We start from the raw sequence: 20,780 nt of genomic DNA on the forward strand, positions 1-20,780 counted from the left end.
CCATGTACATCCAATGACACAAACATGACACCTGAGCTAGCTAGAGAAATCCAGTTTTAAAAGGAGTTGCACCAATACTGGTTACAGAATGGATTTCAAAAAGGAAAACACATGCTCACTTCCCAGAGAGATACTAACAAATAGGGATTTTCTGGAATGGATAAGTTGCAACAGACACAGAGGGAAGGCTTTAAAATACAGAATACTATAAAGAAATTACACTTGTCTCTCTCCAAAGCAAGCCAACATCTTCTAAACGCTATGACTCAAAGAGAAAGACAACTTGCAGAAAGCACTTTGAACACCAAACTCAGCTTGATATATGATTTCCTTGTCTTTTCACTAAAGTACTGTGATTCAAAGGCAATTAGGAGACAGATTTCCATATATGGAAAACTACCTCCCTCCTGTTACTTGCATACATGGACCTGAACAGGTCCAAAGCACTTTGGACATATTTGATTTAATTTAGGCCTATTACAAGTTCTGTCACATCAATTCACATCTGAAGCTGCGATGGCCAGAGGCGCTCTAATCACCGAACCTTGGGCCCCCGGTCCGTGACCTCCAAGGTCCCGGGGGGGGGCTCCAAATGGCCAGGGGGGCCTCTTGCAGCTGCCCTGCACCCGCTCCACTGCACCTCCATGATGTCATGGGCCTGCGACAATCTCTCTCAACTGCACATTTGTGCCTTGCAGTTAGCAAGAGACGCTGGGCCGAACGGACAGGCCCAATATCACTCCAGCCACTGCCGGGGGTTCACTCCCCACCAGCCACCCCTCGGCCATGCAGTGGCTGAAATTAAAACAACAATGGAGGTTCAGTGCGGCAGGAGGCCCCACAAAGTAGGTTTGGGGGGGCCTCGTATGGGGGGGCCCTCACACTGGGGGTGGTCCAGGTGCCAAAATGACCTAAGTGTGCCCCTGGTGATCGCATATTGGACCAAATCTCCTCCAAACCGAGTATCCTACCAAAATATCACACAGTCCTTTTCCAGACTAAACAGCTAGTGTAGAAGCAACGAAAGAGCAGGGCACTTTCCAGATTACACGCTACAACAAGGATAAAGTGTTTTGGCTTGGCAGGAATCGTATTGAAAATGATCAAAAATAAAATCCAAAGTAAGGCATCAGAAATGTGAACAGCACCTTGCTGTCAGCGCAGGGACTGCGGTGTCACAACACAGGAAGTACGGAAGCACACTTAGCAGATCCGTAGTGACATTGTTGGGTTTAATCTGGAAAGCGCCCAGGAGAGACTTAATGGTATTTCAAACACAAATCTTGTGTTTGAAGATGCCCATTAAAAAGATTGTGGGGATAGGCTCATATGTATTTGTGTTCCGGAGAGATGGCCAGTTTCTTTACTCTTGGGGGCCACTCTCCAGATGCTGGCTGGGGAACAAAACAATCCAGGTCTCTCATGGAGAGACCCTCAACTCCTGCCTGTGGTTTCCAGCGGCATTTGGTGAGCCACTGTGTGAAACAGGATGCAGGACTAGATGGGCCTTGGGGCTGATCCAGCAGGGCTGTTCTTATGTAGGTATTTCACATTGATGATAATATGAGGTAACTGATTGGCTGGGAGAGGGGAACTTACTGAAATGGGGATGGAGCCATAGCTCAGTGGAAGAGCATCTGCTTTGCATGCAGAAGGTCCTAGGCTCGATCCCTGGCATTTCCAAGTAGGTCTGGCAAAGGCTCCTGGCTGGAACTTTGGAGATCCACTCTTCACTCCTGCCAGTCAATGTAGACATCACTGAACTAGATGGATCGAGGGTCTGACTTAGTATAAGCCAGCTCCCTATGTACCTATGAAATCCCATAAAGAGGCTGGTTGGCATTGGAGCAGTCCTTTGACAATCCAGAACGCATAAAGCATAGTAATTCATTAACATTCTATTCAACATACCCAACTTCATTGCTTCTTTTTACTAAAAGTGTGAGCGTGAGCAAAACCCTTGTTACTCTACCTTAGTAGGGTCATTGGGTGTGGGGTAGGTAGGTAACATTTCCTTAGAGGCTGGATCTAGCTTATGCACCACCACAGCTTTTACCAGACGGTGGGTTTGACCGCAGGATTAAGCGAAGCAAAGTAGAGCAAATTATGAGAATATATTAGCTGCATGTAAGCGCAATAAAGAGAATTTGAAGAAATCTGGGGGCTGTTCACATAAGGCTGCTTACTAGGGTTCTTGCTGGTTCTTTCCAATTTTTTTTTCTGTGCACCATTCATACCGTGCACCATTCATTGTGTACACCCCATTGTGTAGGGTGTACCGTTCCCAGAGTGGTGCACAGGGAGGGTCCCACTCTCAGTGGCACTTTATGGTGAACATAAGAACATAAGCAGGCTTTTCTTAAAGCCTCCCTTCTTTGCTTTAAAAACAACATTTGCTTGGTCATCTTGTGGAACATCATTCTATGCACCCGCACTTGTATGGTGTGCGTGCATAGAACAAGGTTCTGCATGATCACCAAGCAAATGTTAAATTAAAAAAAGCAAAAAAGCAAAAAAGCTTGGCTTTAAGAAAAGCCTTCTTATGTTCACCATAAAGTACCACTGGAAGTCAGAGTCAGGAGGCTTTCCAAAAGGGTGAAATAAGAGATACATTTTATTAAAATAGGAAAACAAAATGCACTGTGTGGATGCATAGAATGATGTTCCGCAAGATCAGTAAGCAAACATTCTAAAAGGCTTAACCAAAAGGTGCTCTATCAGCATGGCCCCCTCCATACATCTCAGAAGAAACATAAGTGTATATCAGATATATCTAAGTATCCCCAAAAGCTGCTGTAAAAAGTGGAACTTTTTAGTGTGGAGATAATGTGAGCTAAGCTCCAATGCACTGAGAAAACCCCAAATCATGTATGGAGTGCTCCCCAGTATCTCGCACAGACTTCAATGTAGATCTGTCCGATGTGTGAAAGCACCCCTGCCCTTTCCCATGGTGAAGCAAAGTAAAATCACCGTCTGGTAATGTTTCAGTTCGCTGTCCCTACTCTGTAAAGCTGTGGATATTCACTAAGGGACTCTCCTCTAATTGAATATTGGTCACTGCTGAGACTCACTGCATGAGACTCACTGCTTAGTCTCATGTCATAGGCCCCAGGTTCAATCCCTGGCATCTCCAGTTAAAAATATCTCCGGTTGGAAGACTGGGAAAGTCCTTTGCTGAGAATTTGGAGAGTTGCAGGCATTCAGAGAAAGCATTTCTGGGCTGGATGAACCAATAGTCTGTCTCCATAAAAGGCAGCTCTATATATTCACCACTTCTCCTGCTAACTTTGCTTTCAGCTGCCTTGAAATCAAGGCTGGTGTTGTTGATGGGACACTTGCCTTGTCAAGGCTGCGAGGCTGCATTTCATTTATAGCTCCTCTTTGCCTGCAGCCCACCCACGACTTGTGAAAGCAAAGTCTGTTTTTCCATCTCTTTGGCCTCTGAAATGGACTTCCACCTTGTCAACACGCAACCTCCTCCCACTGAGTGGACAAGGTCCAGTGGCCATTGCTCTTACCAGGACAGCATACTAGCAGTTGCTCTTGCCTTGGCTATTATTTGCATATGTTGCAAGGAGCATATCCATCACTGCCACATTTACCTTCCTCCTTTGGACTGAGCTGTGAGATATACCGAGGAGTGGCAAAAGCCCACCAGAGAGAAGGAAGGTGAGTCCAAACAATCCAGAAAATTGATGTGAGAATGGGATAGTGGTCTTTGGGAAAGAGAAGGACAGGGGTTCAGGCGAGGGAAGGATGAAATCAGAATTCCTAACTGATTAAAATTAGAAACCTGATGTCTAGCTCTTTGTCTTTCTGGCGAATAAGCCCTACTGTGCTCCTAAGATTTACTGTGCTCCTAAGATTTTCAAACAGTTGAAAAGCTCAACTGTTTCCCTACAACCCTGTAGTGAGTAAACTGAGCCTGAAAATTTCCCCCACATCCTCTCTCCGTCATCATTACTCTCTTCTGGGCTGGATTCAGCATCTGTTGACTTGTTTGCTTATTTATACACCACCTCTCCTGAGCTGCTCAGCCACTTTGGCAAGCCCACAAGAGGCTGGGTGGGTGTCAGGCAACAGAGGCAGGATGAAGAGGAGGTGGAAGCAGAAGGCAGTGGGGTGGGGTGGGGTGGGGTGGGGTGGGGCAGCGGCAGCAAGGAAGAAACAGGATATGCCAGAGCAGCATACATAAATTGTTTTTAAAAGAGCAACATTTTAGCATGAAGATACGGTGTGCTAAGCCCAACTCCACAAGGAAAAAGCTGAACAATGTATGAACAGCACCTTGCTGTCTCTGCACTGACATCAATGTAACCCCCCCCACCCAACATATGAATGCACATTGACACTTAGCATGGTGAAGCGAGGTAAAACTGCTGCCTGAGAAAGCCCCATGATAAATAGAAGAGATTCACCACATTAAAAGCTGCCTTTTTACTCAGTTATCAGGGGTAGCTACTAGCTGAGTAGACTTAGTTGGCTAACTGATAACTTCTCACTGCTGCTGCCGCCACCACATGGAGAGAGCAAGCGGCACCTGTTGGGCCCACCTATCCGTGCTCCTGCATCATGTGGCTCTGCAACCTGCCACTGAAGCAGAACCTCCTCTCTGGCTTCCCCAATGGGTAGATGGTTAGTAGGAAGGGGAAGGAGACTAGAGGAAGAGAAGCTGCTCATGAGAGCAAAGTGTTCTGAGCAAACACAATGTTCCAGCTGCTTCCCAGCACTCCGGATACCACAACGCATGCAGAAAAAGTTGTTTGGTCCCCAATATAGTCGCATCTCCTCTATAAAGGTCCCTAGTTGGTAACCCTAATCTTAGCAATGCTCAGTAATGATGTTCCAATCAAAGGAACATCCATAATCAGGGACAGGGCTGTGTATTTCACCTGCTTTGAAGACATCTCTCCTCAAAGAGACACCAATGCATTGAGAAATACCAGACATCAGAATGCTGCTGAGTGAGTGACTGTGGCATGTTTGCTGAAGGGGTCAGTGATTTGAATTGACCTCGGGGCATTCTAGAAACACTCCCCAGACCAAGGCTTGTCAGCAGGATGTCAGCTAAGTGAAGTTGGTCTCCAGAGCAAGAAAACTCAGCCATTTCCCTGTCACAGTCTGCCATGGATTAGATCGGAGCCGAGAAATGTCCCATCTGGTGTTTCTTGTAAACTTCCTGAGGTCTTTTTCCCCCTGGGAAAAAAGATGGGAAATGTCCCATCTGGTGTTTTTTGTAAACTTCCTGAGGTCTTTTTTCCCTTCCAGCTTCTGCCATGCTTGGCCTCCTCACTTCGCTCTTCTACTTCTGCCTCCTCTTTTCACTGGCCACCAGCTCTGCTGCTGAAAATGATGCTGTGGTGGTCACTAGCAGTGGCCCTGTCAAGGGTAAGCGTCTTCTGGTTGACTCCGGTACTGTGACTGCTTATCTGGGCATCCCCTATGCAGAACCCCCCTTGGGGAAACTGCGTTTCCAGAAACCCCATCCTCACCAGCCGTGGAGCCAAGTCTTGGAGGCTAACAACTATGGCAACTCCTGCCCCCAGTTCATTTTTTTGGGATTCCCTGATGCTGCCATATGGGCTGCCAATACACCACTATCAGAAGATTGTCTCTTTCTCAACATCTGGGTGCCCCATCCACAGCCCTCCACACCAGCTCCTGTCATGGTTTGGATACATGGAGGGGGATTCATCACTGGCACAGCTTCCCTTGACGTGTACAATGGAGCATCCTTAGCTGCTACTGAGAAGGTCATTGTGGTCTCTCTGAATTACCGCCTGGGAGTTCTAGGCTTCCTTTCATTGCCCCCAGATGCCCCAGGAAACATGGGCCTGTTGGATCAACAGTTGGCCCTGAGGTGGGTGAAGGAGAACGCAGCTGCCTTCGGAGGAGATCCTTCTCGGGTGACCATGTTTGGCCACAGTGCTGGAGCAGCTTCAGTGGGCCTTCACCTCCTCTCACCAGGCAGCCAGCCTCTTTTTGCCCAAGCTGTGCTGCAGAGTGGAACTCCCGGTGCTGTCTGGGCTTGGATGAGTCCTGAGGTAGCCAAGCAAAGAGCCCTTGCTTTGAGCCAGTTGCTGGGTTGTCCTCAAGGCAATGACAGTGTTGTGGTGAGCTGCCTGCAGCAAGTGGAAGCAGCAAAATTCGCTCCATATGAGTTGTCCAAGATGGCAAGTGAGCTGCTTCTGGATCTTCCCTTCTCACCAACCACAGATGGGGAGTTCCTGCCTGACGAGCCACAAAAGCTTCTGGGGTCTGGGCACATTCAGGCCAAATCAATCCTCATTGGTGCCACCGCCAATGAAGGGACTACTTTTGTGCGGTATAGTTTTCCCGAAGCGGTGGATGGGCTACTCACTTGGGAGCAGCTCCTGAAAGCAGTGAAGATGACAGTGCGAAGGGCAACTGAGCCAGTTATTCAGGCTGTGGCACTGAAATACAGTGAAGAGGACAGAGGCATAGCACGATATCGATGGGCGATGTCACAGTTGTGCAGTGATTACTTCTTTGTATGCCCAGTTGCTGAGATTGCTGCAAAGGTGGCTGAAGCGGGGAATCCTGTGTACGCTTACTTGTTTACTCACCACACCCCTGGCTCCTTTTGGCCCGAATGGATTGGGGCGCCCCACGGTGCTGAGCTGCCTTACTTATTTGGAACCCTTGCATCAGTGCTGAGACCCAATCAGACATATACGGAGGCTGAGGCTGCACTGAGCCGAAAGATGATGCGCTACTGGGCAGGGTTTGCCAGAAATGGGTAAGGCGTTGCTTTTATATAAGAACACCTTCTTCTATAAAAGTAAGATTTCTGCATACCTTATCTGCAGGCTAACAAATTTCTGCAATATCATTGGGTAAAATCTGGAAAGGAAAGCCTAAGGGTTTTGGAAAGGGAAGTCTAAAGTCTTGCTCCTGCTCACAATAAGAGGTTCTAAATTTAACTCCATAATGGTCAGATGACTACAGCAACAACCTTTTTCTTTCATACCCCTCATTCATTCATTCATTCAAAACATTTGCATCCCATCTTTTCCCTGAAGGACTCAAAGCAGCTGAAAACAATATTAAAAATCAGAACTGCAGCAAACTAAAAAAATAAAAATTAAAAAAATGGCAGCAATAAACCACCAGTTAAAGGAGCAAGGAACTATACAGATAGAAGCAACAAAAACCATAGCTGAGAGCACCACAAATCTAGGGATATTCTGAAAGGCCTGCAGGGAGTTATTCACACATGGCTTCATGCTGTGGGGTATCTGAGGATTGAATCTGCTTTGCAGCAGATTCTCAAGATGTTTAATTTGGGGGATTAAATTGACACATAGCTGTTGGTTCCTCCCCTCACTCTTGCTCTGGGTTTTTCCTCCAACCAATTGCAAATCACACCACAGAGGAAGAGGCAAGAGAGCTTTTTTTTTTTTTTTTTTAGTTTGACAGTTAAGAACGGAAGACCCGTGTGACGAGTAAAAAGCCAGACATACTTTGGGCTAAGCCAGAATGTGCAGCCTCCATTCGGGGAAAAACAGTGTTCTTTGTTCTGGTCCCTGATAGCCCGCAGGGACTTCGGGGTAAATCCAGGTAATATGTGGACTGGCACACTCCATTCCAGAGGAGATTTGAAATAAAAGCCCTGTGTTTAAAGCCTCCTGGAAAAGATAGCATCTTATGTTCAAAAACAAAGAGAGTTCTACACACTTTTAAGTGGCAAAGAGTTCCAAAGACCAGGGGCAAACACATAGAAGGCCCGTTTGCATGTCATTGCCAACTAAGCCTCAGAGTACGGTGGGATTTGTAAAAGGAGCTCTCTAAGAGATTGTACAGGACGGGTAGATTCATGTGGGATGAGGCAGTCCTTTAGGTATCTTGACCTCAAACTGCTTAGGCTTTATAGAGAATTATGCCCATGCTTTCAAAAGACGTGACAAAGTGCCCATGATTTCCTTCACAGAGATTAATCTCTGTATTAAGCAATAAATGAGGCAATCCTCAAGACTCTTTGCAAAAGGCATCAATGGTGAAGCATTAGCCATGTTGTTTAAGGGCAATCTGTGGCCTCCATGCCATTCCCCAAGTTCTGCAGTACATTACTGATATAGAATTATCAGGTGAAGATTCCCACAACATGGAGATAAGCATTATCATCTGCTCATGTCTGCCCATAAAGCTGCACTAAAAGACATAGGTGCACACATGATGTGCGGGTTGGCAGGTTTGTTTTTTTTACAACCAAACTTTGGGTTACGGCCCATTTGACCCACGAGTATACCCCTTAGGTTCTGGCAACCCCGCGGCTACTTCTGGTCCGAAGAGCGGACGAGGTGGCAGGGAGGTATGCTGCTGCCCTGCTGCACTAGTTTTCAAGGGAGCATCGGCGAGGGGAAAATGGAGGGAGGGGTAAGTGCACCCTCCCCTGCACCCTCCCCAGTGGCTGCCTGTCGAGTCGGTGGAAGAGAGCTGGAATGCTCCTCACAAGCAGCCCAGTCCTTGCGCTCCCTCCTGCCGAGCCCCCAACTCGAGTCAGTTTGAGATTGAGAGCAGTGACAGTAGCCGGCCCCCACACTCCCCCTCCCTCCCAGCCCCAAGTCAGTTTGAGTGACAGGAGATCTGTGAGTGACAGGAGCCCGGCCCCTCTCTCCTCTAGTGGCCAGGCTGAGGCAGCTACGGCATGTCTGCCTGGGGGGTCAGCTCAATCCAAATTCACAGGAGGTGCAACTGCACCCTTGCGCACACACACACACACACACACACACACACGATCTGCCCCTGGCTAGATACAAGTGTGCTTGTGGGGTTCCCCTTCAGGGTTCCTGTGCTGTACCTGCAGAGTTTGTAATTCAGGCACAAAGCAGGAATGTCTGTCTATCTATCTATCTATCTATCTATCTATCTATCTATCTATCTATCTATCTATCTATCTATCTATCTAATGATGATGTTTTCATTTGGAATAATCCTTGATTGCTCATGCGGGAAACACATTTTAAAACAAATGAAGGATGACATCAGCTCCCTGCACTGCTCACACATAACCACAGTCCCTGCTGGCTTATTATTTTTCTACTCTCTCTACAGGAATCCCACGGGGTCAGCAGCCAGTGAGGTGCAGTGGCCACTCTACAACGCCACAGAGCAGAACTTCTTCCACCTTGGCACTGAGCCGCCCCAGGTTGTACAGACATCCCCTGCTCGATATTGTGGTTTCTTGGAAGCACAAAAGGCTGCCCAGCCAAGTGAGTTCGGCTCTTAGGGCTGCAGTATGCGCGTATGTGTGCTTGGGTGGGTGACTGTTATCTCCACAAGACCAACACTTCTTTGGTTTGGAAAAGCAACTGCACCTCCTAAACCTGAAAGACTTTAGCCATTCTTGTATGAAGTAATAAGTGCATGTGTGTGTGTATGTGGTGGGCAGAGTGGATCACATACCGTCTTCCCGCTCCTGACATTATTATTATTATTTTATTATTATTTTTACATTTATATCCCGCTCTTCCTCCAAGGAGCCCAGAGTGGTGTACTACATACTTGAGTTTCTCTTTCACAACAACCCTGTGAAGTAGGTTAGGCTGAGAGAGACATGACTGGCCCAGAGTCACCCAGCTAGTTTCATGGCTGAATGGGGATTTGAACTCAGGTCTGCCCAGTCCTAGTCCAGCACTCTAACCACTACACCACGCTGGCTCTCATTTAGAAGTCTGAAGAAAACATACATAACCTGTGTACAACTATGTGTGCAGGACTCCCACCACACGATTGGGAACCCCACAGATGGAAAGTTCCCAGTCATGCAGAGAGAGCCTTATGTGCCTAGAATTATATGTATGCAGTGGCAGCCCAAGACTTCAGTGCTCCTAAGGCAGTGCGCCAAAGGCTACTTCCTCTCGGGCCCATCCCTATCTACCAGCAATGCTGCCCCCTGCTCCCAAATGCACATACAGTGACCTCTGCTGCCATGCAGGGTGCATACCTACCTCCTCCCTCGCACACCACAGGACTGCTTATAGATTTTCTCTTCCATTTCCTCCTTTTCATAAATAGTCTAGCAGTACACGAGGGAGGAGGCAGAGGAAGTGGAGGACAAGGCATCCACTGTGCCGAGGCAAGTGGTGGCAGGTGCCACTGCAAAGAAAATGGAGGAGAGAGGAAGAGAGGGCTCTGTGCTGTGTGGTGGCTCTGCCTTGTACTATCAGAGGAGAGCTGGTCTTGTGGTAGCAAGCATGACTTGTCCCCTTAGCTAAGCAGGGTCTGTCCTGGTTGCATATGAATGGGAGACTAGAAGTGTGAGCACTGTCAGATATTCCTCTCAGGAGATGGGGCTGCTCTGGGAAGAGCATCAGAAGGTTCCAAGTTCCCTCCCTGGCTTCTCCAAGATAGGGCTGAGAGAGATTCCTGCCTGCAACTTTGGAGAACCTGCTGCCAGTCTGTGAAGACACTACTGATGAGCTAGATAGACCAATGTTCTGACTCAGAATATGGCAGCTTCCTATGTTCCACCTGGTAGTGAAGAGCTCCTCCGGTGGAGGTGGTGGTGGAGGTGGGGACAGCTGAGAGAAGCAGGTGAGGCAGTGGAGGGAAATGGGAGGGCATCTTGATGCCCACTTGGAGCCCCAATAATCCACCACTCGAGGTGACCCTTTCACATTATCTCATGGAAGTACCACCCTTGTAAATATCTAAACTTTCTTCAAAGGTATTTTCTTCAAGGAGTGTGTCTTGAATGTACATGGGGGTGGGGGAGATGCAGAGCAGGATCATAGCATCAGACCCCCACTGCTGACCTACACACATTCAGTTGAGGGTCTGAAAAGTGTGTGTGTGATTCATTCCATGCCTTGGGAAGCTATGTTTTTAAGGGTCCTTGATCCAATACTGAGTAGACAATACTGAGTTAGATGGACCAATGGTCTGGCTCGGTATATGGCAGCTTCTCCTATGAGCGCGGGGAGAGAGCTGAAAGATGCAGCTTGCAGGGAAGTTCCTGAAAGTACAAGGAAGCAGATTCAAGCTAGATATTAAGATCAATATCCTAACTGTGAGCTGACAGTGACACAATCTGCTTTGCACAGTGGTGGGTTTTCTTTTGCTGGATGCTTTCAAATGCAGGCTGGGCAGCCACCTCTCAGGAATGCTATAGCTGAGTCAGGGGCGTAATGAGCTTGACTGTGGTCAGAGGACGAAGTCCTCCGGTGGCTTCCCTGACCCCTAGGCTTTACAATTGCGCATGTAGAGTTTGCCTGTGCCCCAAGCCAAGTCCCTACATCTGACATCAGACACAAGGGGGCATGGCCAATGCTGAGGACGGGGCTCGTCAACCCCGGCAGAGCTTCACTTCCCCAGTCAGCAGTTTGTGGAATCACTGACTGAAAGCTCCTTTCCCCGCCTTCTTGAGGAGGCAAGAAAAGGAGCTCCAAGTGAGCAATTCCACGAACTGCTGACTAGGGAAGGGAAACTCTGCTGGGGCTAATGGGCCCCATCCTCGGCATTGGCCATGCCCCCTTGTGTCTGATGTCAGATGTCAGGGCCACTTCCTGGGAGAGAGACCCTCTCTCATCCCTCCCCAGTCAGTATTTCATTGAAACACTGGCTGGCTGGCTGCCCCCCCCCCCCGCCCTGCACAGCCAGCATATCAGTGAAACACTGCCTTCAGAGGAGAGAGGTGTGCCTTGCACTTCCAGCTGGTGAGCGCTTCATTTGGTGACAAGGCCGAGTGCAAGGGGGTGCCTTGGCAGCTCCCCTCCCTCAGACCCTGGTAGCCGGGGGACCACTGTGTTTAAATTGTTGGGAAACAAGAGGAGGTAGGGCATTGTCTACATGAGGTGGACTTTATTTGAATCAAAATCTGAAATATATTTAATAAAGGAGACATCCTTAATCTTTTACATCCAACCAGCCACATTCCATGTTTTAAAAGATAAAGGCCTCACAGACATTAAATGTCACTTAGTTACTTCCAAATGTTGAGTAGCAGTTTCTTCTCTATTTGATGCTGGTTCTTTTCAACTTGTGATTGACGGAGCTAGTCCATTCATTCCGGCAGAATAACTCTGTGGCACCTCCATTGCCTCTAACCTTGATTGAGGCCACAAAGGCTGTCTTTCAAATTGTGTTGATGTTAAGGGTTCAATTAAGATAGATGAATCAGAAAGAAACAAATTTTGGCCACCAATTTCAACCCCAGGGTGACCTACTGATTTAGTCTGACTTCTTTACTCTGTAGAACCTTCACCTTCAATCAGTCTAAAACCAGGGGCCTCAAAATCCTTTTCAAGCAGTAGTAATGTTGCCTGTTTCATAAATTCCGAGTTAAGGATCGCTTTGAGATGCTCATGAATGAGATCCAGTTTATCCCAGTTTTGAAAATTCTGTCCACCTATGGCTGATGGGACTTTAGACCCATTCAAAGAAATTAACTTAGGGTCTTGCTTCATCCTTAATAGCGTCAATTCCTCCTTTAGCATCACTATTTAAGGATATAACACTCCTTGGTTCTTCATTGCCTCTTTTATTTTGCTTGGGTAAATTACACACTGCATCTTGTACAAAAGCAACAGTGTTCCCACTTCAGCAAGGCTTATCAGAAGATTCTCATCTGATGGCCTTGCAATTTATCAACAGAGTTATTCTTATCTACTAGTTTGGCTATTTGCCCAGAATTATTTTCTTTGAAGCGCTTCTTGTCTCCATCATCAAACACTTTGTATCTGGCCATTCTTCAGTGCTCTGATCTAACAGTTTTGTGTGAGTTTTCATTTAACCCATTGCTTCTGAGTTGGTTTGCCCTTCTCTTACTATCTGCAGCAAGGGAGGCTGATGGAACAGAACAATTTTGAGGTAACAAGGACCCAGGAGTTACATCCACAAAAACTCTTCTTACAAATATCTTTAATGATTCTAAATACCCCCCCCCGAATTAAAACTAGGGTGATTAATGACTGATGGAAGCCTCTTGACCTCTGGATGACTGGGCAATTCTTCATATGAAGATAAATCGACATCTCGAATGTGCCAACGTAATAACTGCCCTAAAGAAGTGTAATTATCTACTTGTTACACCAACGTCTCACGTCTAAGGAGTTTTCCAGAATCATAAGGGCTATTTGCCTAGATTTAGAACTCTGGTGGTATGTTGTTTTGAGCTATGGTTTTTATCGTTTTTCTGCTGTTCTATAGACTCTGGCAGTTTTAAGGCAGAAATATCTTCCCTCTACAGCAACTGTGTTCTGTTTGTAGATTAAATCAGTAGGATCATTTGTTGCTTTCCCCCTTGATCAAACCTTTTAAATTCTATTCAATTTATTAGAAACCTCTGTTATCTTCTGACAGATTGTTATCACTATTTGAGCTGTCAGGAGGCAGAAGGAGGCAGCTGAATCTGAAAAATCAGATCATAAACCTCATTTGTTCCAGTTCCAGTTTCAGAAGCATCTGGAGAGTCCCTCAAAATGGACAATGAATTTCCATTATTAAGCAAAGCCTCTAAAGAGCCTCCTACTTGTGCTTGAGTAGCAATCAAAGAATTATTTGCTGTGAGCATGGATATTCCAATCTCAGCAATCTCAATGTTATTATTTAGTGCTTCAATTTTCTCAGCAGCAGAGTCTAATTTAGGGTTAGAGTAGGAAACAGTTTCCCTGGGATGATGTCTGCCAGAGGAACAAATGTATTAGAGGTTTTAAAGGAATCTAAAATACTTTCTAATGCCTGGTGATCCAAATATTTATCAATGTTTGCTTGTTTGGATTTTTTCGCTCCCTTCTGCAGACCATATGGGCTGTTACTCAAGCACTTTTTGTTTCTCATTCTTGGATGTAGAAGCTAATAATAACACCAATAAAACGCTGAAACTTCCACTATTCAGCAGTATGAATGGAAGTAAAAATCACATTCCTTTAGAAGGTCATAGAAGAAGAAGGCAAATCTAAAACTCCCATCAAGTAATCTATATGAGGAAATGCCAACAACCTTAAAAATCTAGAGTATAAAAGCAAATAAAAACAATTTAAAATGGAGCTTGTTGTTCCAGCTATTGCCTTGACTGCACACCAGATTCTTGATTCTAATCAGACAGGTGAGTTTTGTGCTTCAAGGTGGAATTGGCAATTTCTCTGCTTTTACTGTAAAAAGATCAGCTTCCCAAGGTTAGTCTCTTTATTTCACCTCCCCTAGAATTCTATAAATACAGCCTAGTTTGGGGAGGGGAGGGATTAGGTGGCAGGAGGGGTGGGTTAGAGAAAGGCCACTAACCCCTGCCCTTCTTTGCTTTCCATTCCTGTAGACCTGCCCCCAATTTTGCTCAGTCCCCTTCAAAAACAGACCCCCCAATAAAGCCTGTTTCTTTATTTGTGGGGATTTAGCTTCTGTGTGTGCACCACAATACTATAGATAGCACTTCTTCTCCCTCGTCATCAGGATTAGGGCTTAAAACTTTAAAAGCCCCAAGATATCTTGGAGAGAGAGAGAGAGAGAGAGAGAGATTGGGCAACAGCGAGAGGGGCCTATTCCCCAAGTCATCCCCACTGCTGATGTGGTGTGCAGGCTTTCCTATCCAGAGGAGTCTGACTCTGCAGCATAAAGGGTGAAGTAGAAGTAGCGGGGTGTGTGTGTGTGTCCTCCCCTGTCAGGGAAGAAGCCCTTCCTGTGGCAGCGGAGGTGTCGTCAGCTGCTAGCCCAGCCAGATTGCTCTCTCCATCCTCCCCAATCCCCGTTGGTGGTGCAACCCTCCCCCTATCTGAGACTGAGGAGGAGCAGGAGGAAGTCATTCCAGTTGTTCCTGGACCTTCTCAGCCCTGGATGGAGTGCGGTGGTGGTGGCGGCCCCCAGAATGAACCAACAGCCATAGTACCACCACCACCACCACCACCACCACCACCACCACCACCACCACCACCACCAAAACAGTCCCAGGCTGAGAGCAGCATGGTGTGGGACCACTTTGAGCACTGACATGGTGGCCCACACCATGCTGTCTGCAACCACTACAGGACACAGGTCAGCAGGGGTAAGGGCCCCAAGCATCTTGGAATGATGGTGATGCTGCAGCACCTGTAACGGCATCACCTGGGGGGTGGGGTCTGTGCTCCTGCTGATAGCATTAGGCCTGGTGTGTCCTGGGATAGTGGTAAGGCACCTGCTCCCAAGCTGGGGAAGTTGCTGGCATGGTGGGTGTAGTCGGTGGGCAAGTGGTCTGGTTGCTCCAGGCCTCATCTCGCCACCTGGGCCATTGTGGAGATGATTGCTTTGGACGACCAGCCATTTTAGGTGGTGGTGAACTCCAGAATGACCTACTGACCCAGATAATGATTCAAAATTTTTTTTTAAATCGCTGGATTGCCCAATTGTTTTGTGGATTGGGTGGTAGGTAGGTAGGGTCATGCCCTTACATTCAAATCACTTTGGTGTCCCCAGGATGTACCCATGGGGAACAATGGGGTGATTCAAGTTCCCCATTGTTCCCTATGGGCAATTCATGATTTTTTCACGAATTTCTGATCTTTAATTTTTTTTGGGAGAGAATTCAATTCAAGGTCAAATCAAATCACAAAAAATGAGTCATGCACACCTCTAGTTCACATGACCATGAATCCCTGAGCATACTGTCTCCTACCCACTTTTTCATGCTCATGTGAATGGGATCACGGAGTATTTCAGATGCAGAAGATATGTGTACCAGTCCAGACCAACTTCCCAAGCAGTGGCAGTAGCAAAAAGAAAGGGCATCATGGAAATGCAACATGTTCTATGGGTTTGTAAACATCTTTTAAAAGGTTATGTTCTTTAAAGTACGTTGTATAGTGAAATAAAAGATTCAGCCTTAAAATACAGAGCATCTGAAAATCCTGTGTCTATTAGAAACTCATATTATACTCAGGCTATGGATACATTTGGCTTTCTGGTCCTGAATAGCTAAGGACGTATCTACACTAAGAGTTAAACAGGCTTAACGGACTTCCCTTTCCCCAGGGAATCATAATTTTGTATGTATGTGTGCATATGTTCAGGAGGGAAAGCCAGGGACCCTAACAGAGAAGCATCAGAACACCATCACCACAATCAAGCTAAAATTCCCAGAATTCTTTGTGGGGAGCCATGAAAGTTGCTGATATATCCATTTGTGTTGTTCAGATATCTAGACTCTCTAAGAGCCTGTGGAGTCCTCAACATCCCTCTTCCATCAGATTCCTATGTATCTCTATTTGTCTAATTGAAGTAAATAGGACAGCTACCTTTGCCTGATTTTTTCTTCTGCAGACAAAGCCAAAGGAGACCCTGTTTCACCAAGCAAGGAGGAAGATGGGAAGGAATCAATAACTGAATAGGAGGAATTTCCATGGAAGGTCAGCATGCCTTCTTCAGATGCATGTAGCCACAATCTGTGGATAGATGAACCTGAGGTTAATTTTTGTAACCATGAATCACATCACAGATGTTTGTCCAATTGTACCCCAGAAACCTCCGGTTTCAGGGCAGGGAATCCACTTCCTCTTTCTGGTCCTCCAAGGCCTCATCCCCGCAAATCCCATAGCACTCACATTGCCAGACTGTGGGCAAGGCATCAGAATGTCTGCAGCAGGGGAGTAGCAAGGTTGGAGTGGGCCCAGAGACAAGATTTTAAAATGCCCCCCACCTCACTGAAACTCAGTTCATGAAGTAAAGAAATCTTAAATGCGGCTGAATAATGATAACAAAAAGCATACACACACACACACACACACACACACACACACACACACACACACCCCCTATGTGCCACAATAGAACATCATTCTAAATTATAAGGTTTTATAAATTGTGGACGATGCAAGTCCCTTAATGGTACTAGAGAAAGACATGCTGTTCTGGTAGCTCCAGGTCTTAACACTCACATCAATTTTGGAGGATGAATACAACTGAAGGAAGCCCGGGTGGGTGTGCGGCTGGGGGAGTCAGTCATGTGACTTGCCTCTGGGGGAGCCCCCAAGGCAGTGGGCCCCCAGACAACTGTTTCCCCTTGCCCTATTATAGTTACGCCCCTGGTCTTCAGGGTGGCAGCCATTGGCCACAATCTTCAAGAGGGCATGTCAAGCACAATCATGCCTTTTCGGAATGGACCACCCACCCTTGGCAGGGAAAGGGCATTCCAATCCCTTTAAATCCCATTTAAGCCCTTCTCCTGACAGCAATTGCACCACCACACTTATAAGAGCCCTGGACCAAAACAATCTTGGAAAAGCACAATTTCTGGCAATGGGGGGATGCTGAGGGGCACTAATTTTCTATTTCGCTTGGAAGGGATCATGACGACTTCCTAGGAGGGGATATGTATATGAGGGAAGGCAAAGGATCCTGGGGTCTCTGGTCCACTGTGACAAAGGATGCTCTTGTCATGGCAGACCCCGACAAAGCAGTCCAGCAACACCCAAGCACACTCCTGCCCCATGTTGGCTTTCGGCCCAGGGATTAGCCCTCTCATGAGAGGGCCAGTCCACTGGGGAGGACCAGAGGCTCAGTGAGCTTCAGGCCTATGTCAGACTGTGCTCTCATGATATAGGCCATCCAAATCAAGGGGGCCCTGCTTGTGTGGTTCCCCCCCCCCATTCTCTCTGGTAAATAATAGAACTGATACACTGTGATTCCCCCTCCTCTCCAGGCAACTCTTTCATACTCACAAGGAGTAGTGGCCACTCCATGCGTCTGGGCAGTACTGGGTGGGCAGACTAGAGAAACACCGGGACTGAGGATAGATCTTTACTCTCATCCAAATTTCCTGAGTTGTACTGGCATTGCAATGTATGCAGATCAGCTGCTGGAGGGAATCATGGATGAGGGGAACCTTGATGATCAGCAACCCCAGGAAAGTAGGGTGGCCATACCATGAAAAAACAAACATGGATATGTGTCAATGGACAACTGGACTGGCAGAGGGACTGCTTGGACTGCTTCTTCATGGCAGTTGCCAAACAGGAAAAGGGGTTGCTGGGGTACCCATCCCTGTAGCTTGCTTGTGTCGAGCAACCAGGCTGGGCGAAAGCTGCTGACCTGCCCGCCTGCGTGTCTCCATGGCATTTCACTCTCATGAGAAGGCAGTCCTTGGGAGAAGGATCACACATTATTAACAGTTCAGCCCCATCCCTGTGTACCCCAGTATGGTTCTTCTCATGAGTAGTGCATGGGTCTCTCAATGGCCCATGACTCTCATGAGGGAGCGGTCCGCTCCAAAGCAGTATCCATCCATCCTCATCACATAGGAGGAATAACTCCTGTAACTGAGGCAATGTGGCTCCTGCTGAACGACTCCTCTCATGACTAACACCAGAGACGGCATACTTTTACCCAAGGGAAAAGGGCTGGGCCACCCTTCAAATACAGCAGAGCCATTCAAGAATTCCTGGTTGGGGCTGCCCTTTAAACACAACCCCGGGTTTTGCTGCCCTGCCAAATCTCATCTTTGCAGCGATCTAATCGGGTTGCCTGGTTTATGGTGTCACGGTGACTGCATAGGCTTGTAAACATACTTCTTTATTGATTCATTTTTGGAGACCAAAACACATAGTGCCCATCTTGCAATCTTGTCCTCTTTCTCTTTTGATTGCCAGAGTGGAAAGCGGGCATCCCCCAATGTGACTTTTCCCTTTGACAGGCTTAGAAACTTGGGATGGGACAAGGCACTGTCCCTGTTCTGGGCAACGGCTTGAAGAGCGTGGAGAAAGGCGGCAGGGCAAGTGTTGGGAGAGGTGGCCGTCAAGAAGCATGGCAGGCATGGAGCGGGTGCATTCCTGGGTGGGTCTGGGCCGCCCTCTCTATGATTTTGGCTCCAGAAACAGCATGAAACTGTCATTATGGTGATGTCTGTGTTCAGATGTAATGGTGCCACCTTCAAACCTCAGGTTGGAGCAGCGAAACACACTACAAACCGAATGTTCAAATTGGAGCTTGGAGAACTAAACCACAGGTCACTTTTTCACACATTAGGAAGTACACAAATTCTAACCTCTGCCCCCTTCAACTCTGATTTGACATTAGTATGAATGCAGCTGGAATGTTAGAGTCAGAATATCTTCCTTCAAATATCTGCAAGCTGTAGTCAATCAGAACTTAAAAGTTCTGCTAACTTTGCTGATTACCCCCTTACTCATTCTGATGGCAAGTCTAGTTTCCGGACAGGACTCTCATCTACTTAACGCTGCAGACTAATCTATCTGTGTTCCTTTCCTAACTATAGGTGCTGCTGAGCTTGAACAAAAAACATTTTCAACAGGCCTGGAAAAGTGACAAGATAAGCAGAAGAAAACTTTCTGTACTGATCAATAAGGCTCCATTGCCTATACAGGACTTGCTAGGAATGATCTCATTAACAAAGATATAATTAAAGCACAAGCCTAATTATGTTGTATGAGTGTACATATTTCCATGTGTATGACTGTACCTATGTCATTTTAAAAGTGAACTTGGGTACAGGCCCCTCAAATGCATGATATAACTAGGAAGTGTGTTCACTGTAATGTGTGAATAACTGTACCTGTGTACAGATCTGTGCCTGCGTACACTGTACACTCATATGAGTGTTGAACATAATGTGTGAATAGGGCTGTGCAGTTGTGTATCCATGACACTCATGATCCTTGTGGCTGAGCACCCAGCAAAGGAACTGTTTTATAGTTTTGAGAACAGCCTGTGTTTTTTCTAGCTGCTTGGCATCCATAGTACACAGAGAAAGCCAATAAGCATATCTTGGAAGTTCCTTGTGTAAATATATTGGTATGAAACATGACATCTAAAATTGAAATTTGAATTAAGTATTGGGAAATATCAATTAATTCTGTTTTGGTCTTTTAACATGGTTTTCTAAAGGATACGTTACTGGCTCACACGATCAGAAAGAAGACACACCGAATGCATTCTCATCATGACATCTACCATGGACATCCAAGTCCCTCCTGACATGTCTCTTTATTCTGTGGGGAGGGGGAGGAATGACATCCTTCCACATGCACTGAATCCTTGTTTAAACAAGTATTTGAAGGATGTGGAGGAAGTCACGATGGGCATGCTCTCAGAGGCGGAGCCAGACTGCAAGCGGCCTGTGCCCGGCTCCGGCAGTGGCCTTGTTCACCCCACCCCTGCATCTGAGGTCAGATGAGGGGGGCGTGGTCTGGCTCCCGAGCTGGGCTGCGCGGCCCCATTTTGGAGTTAGAACCAGGCCGGCACTGCATTTGCAGCATGGCCAGGAGCGGCTCTTCCCTGTCTTAAAAGAGGTCAGATACGGGGTGTGTATGTGTTAGGGCCGTGAGGCATGGCCCCTGAGGGGTGGCGTCCCGGGTTCTTTGAATCCGTTTACCCAATGGTGGCTCCGCCCCTGCATGCTCTTGGTGGATCCCCTTCCTCATGCTGTGAGCTGGTAAGGCAGGGCTGCACAGCTTTGGCCCTCCAGCTGTTATTGGACTACCATTCCTGCCATCCTGTCGTAAATCTGTTGGCATGGTTGACCTGACAGGATTTACGATCCCTTCAGCTTTATTTCTGTGAGTCAACTAGAAATTCTGGAGATAAGAATAGCAGCTTAGCTGCACGAACAAAAGCAAAGAATGACTCACAAAGATAAAGTACTATTAACAAAATAAAGTCCCTTGAAACTAAACTAGGTACCCCCCCCCCGACTCTACGATAACTGAGTAATAACTGAAATGATGGAGCAAGGAATGAACAGAACAAGGACAGGCTGAAACAAGAAAGGTTGAATGATTCTAAGTACAAGGAACACTGTCTGTGGAAGGCAACGTTGCTGACAGTATTGTCCCAGGAAC

General features: G+C 46.9%; 2 protein-coding genes across 2 annotated transcripts in view; one reads left to right on the forward strand and one right to left on the reverse strand.

The window, feature by feature from the left end:
• The window catches only part of LOC128343529 (cholinesterase-like), a 94,142-nt gene that overhangs the window by 44,593 nt on the left and 28,769 nt on the right, over window positions 1–20,780 (reverse strand). The gene's annotated exons all lie outside the window — the stretch shown is intronic.
• LOC128343531 (cholinesterase-like) lies at window positions 3,472–19,789 on the forward strand. The gene is made up of 5 exons (XM_053292743.1): window positions 3,472–3,669; window positions 5,269–6,760; window positions 9,076–9,233; window positions 16,249–16,334; window positions 19,199–19,789. The coding sequence occupies exons 2-4, from the start codon at window positions 5,277–5,279 to the stop codon at window positions 16,314–16,316; spliced, it is 1,710 nt and encodes a 569-aa protein (XP_053148718.1). The 5' UTR covers window positions 3,472–3,669; window positions 5,269–5,276; the 3' UTR covers window positions 16,317–16,334; window positions 19,199–19,789.

This window comes from Hemicordylus capensis, chromosome 2 (assembly GCF_027244095.1).
Source record: "Hemicordylus capensis ecotype Gifberg chromosome 2, rHemCap1.1.pri, whole genome shotgun sequence".
NCBI classification, from domain to species: Eukaryota; Metazoa; Chordata; class Lepidosauria; order Squamata; family Cordylidae; genus Hemicordylus; species Hemicordylus capensis.

Bases quoted from the DNA above. Each gene is read 5' to 3' on its own strand.
- LOC128343531 (XM_053292743.1), top strand. From the start codon at position 5,277: ATGCTTGGCCTCCTCACTTCGCTCTTCTACTTCTGCCTCCTCTTTTCA. The intron at 6,761-9,075 runs GTAAGGCGTTGC...CTCTCTCTACAG, and splicing joins GCAGGGTTTGCCAGAAATGG to GAATCCCACGGGGTCAGCAG. The intron at 9,234-16,248 runs GTGAGTTCGGCT...TTTCTTCTGCAG, and splicing joins ACAAAAGGCTGCCCAGCCAA to ACAAAGCCAAAGGAGACCCT.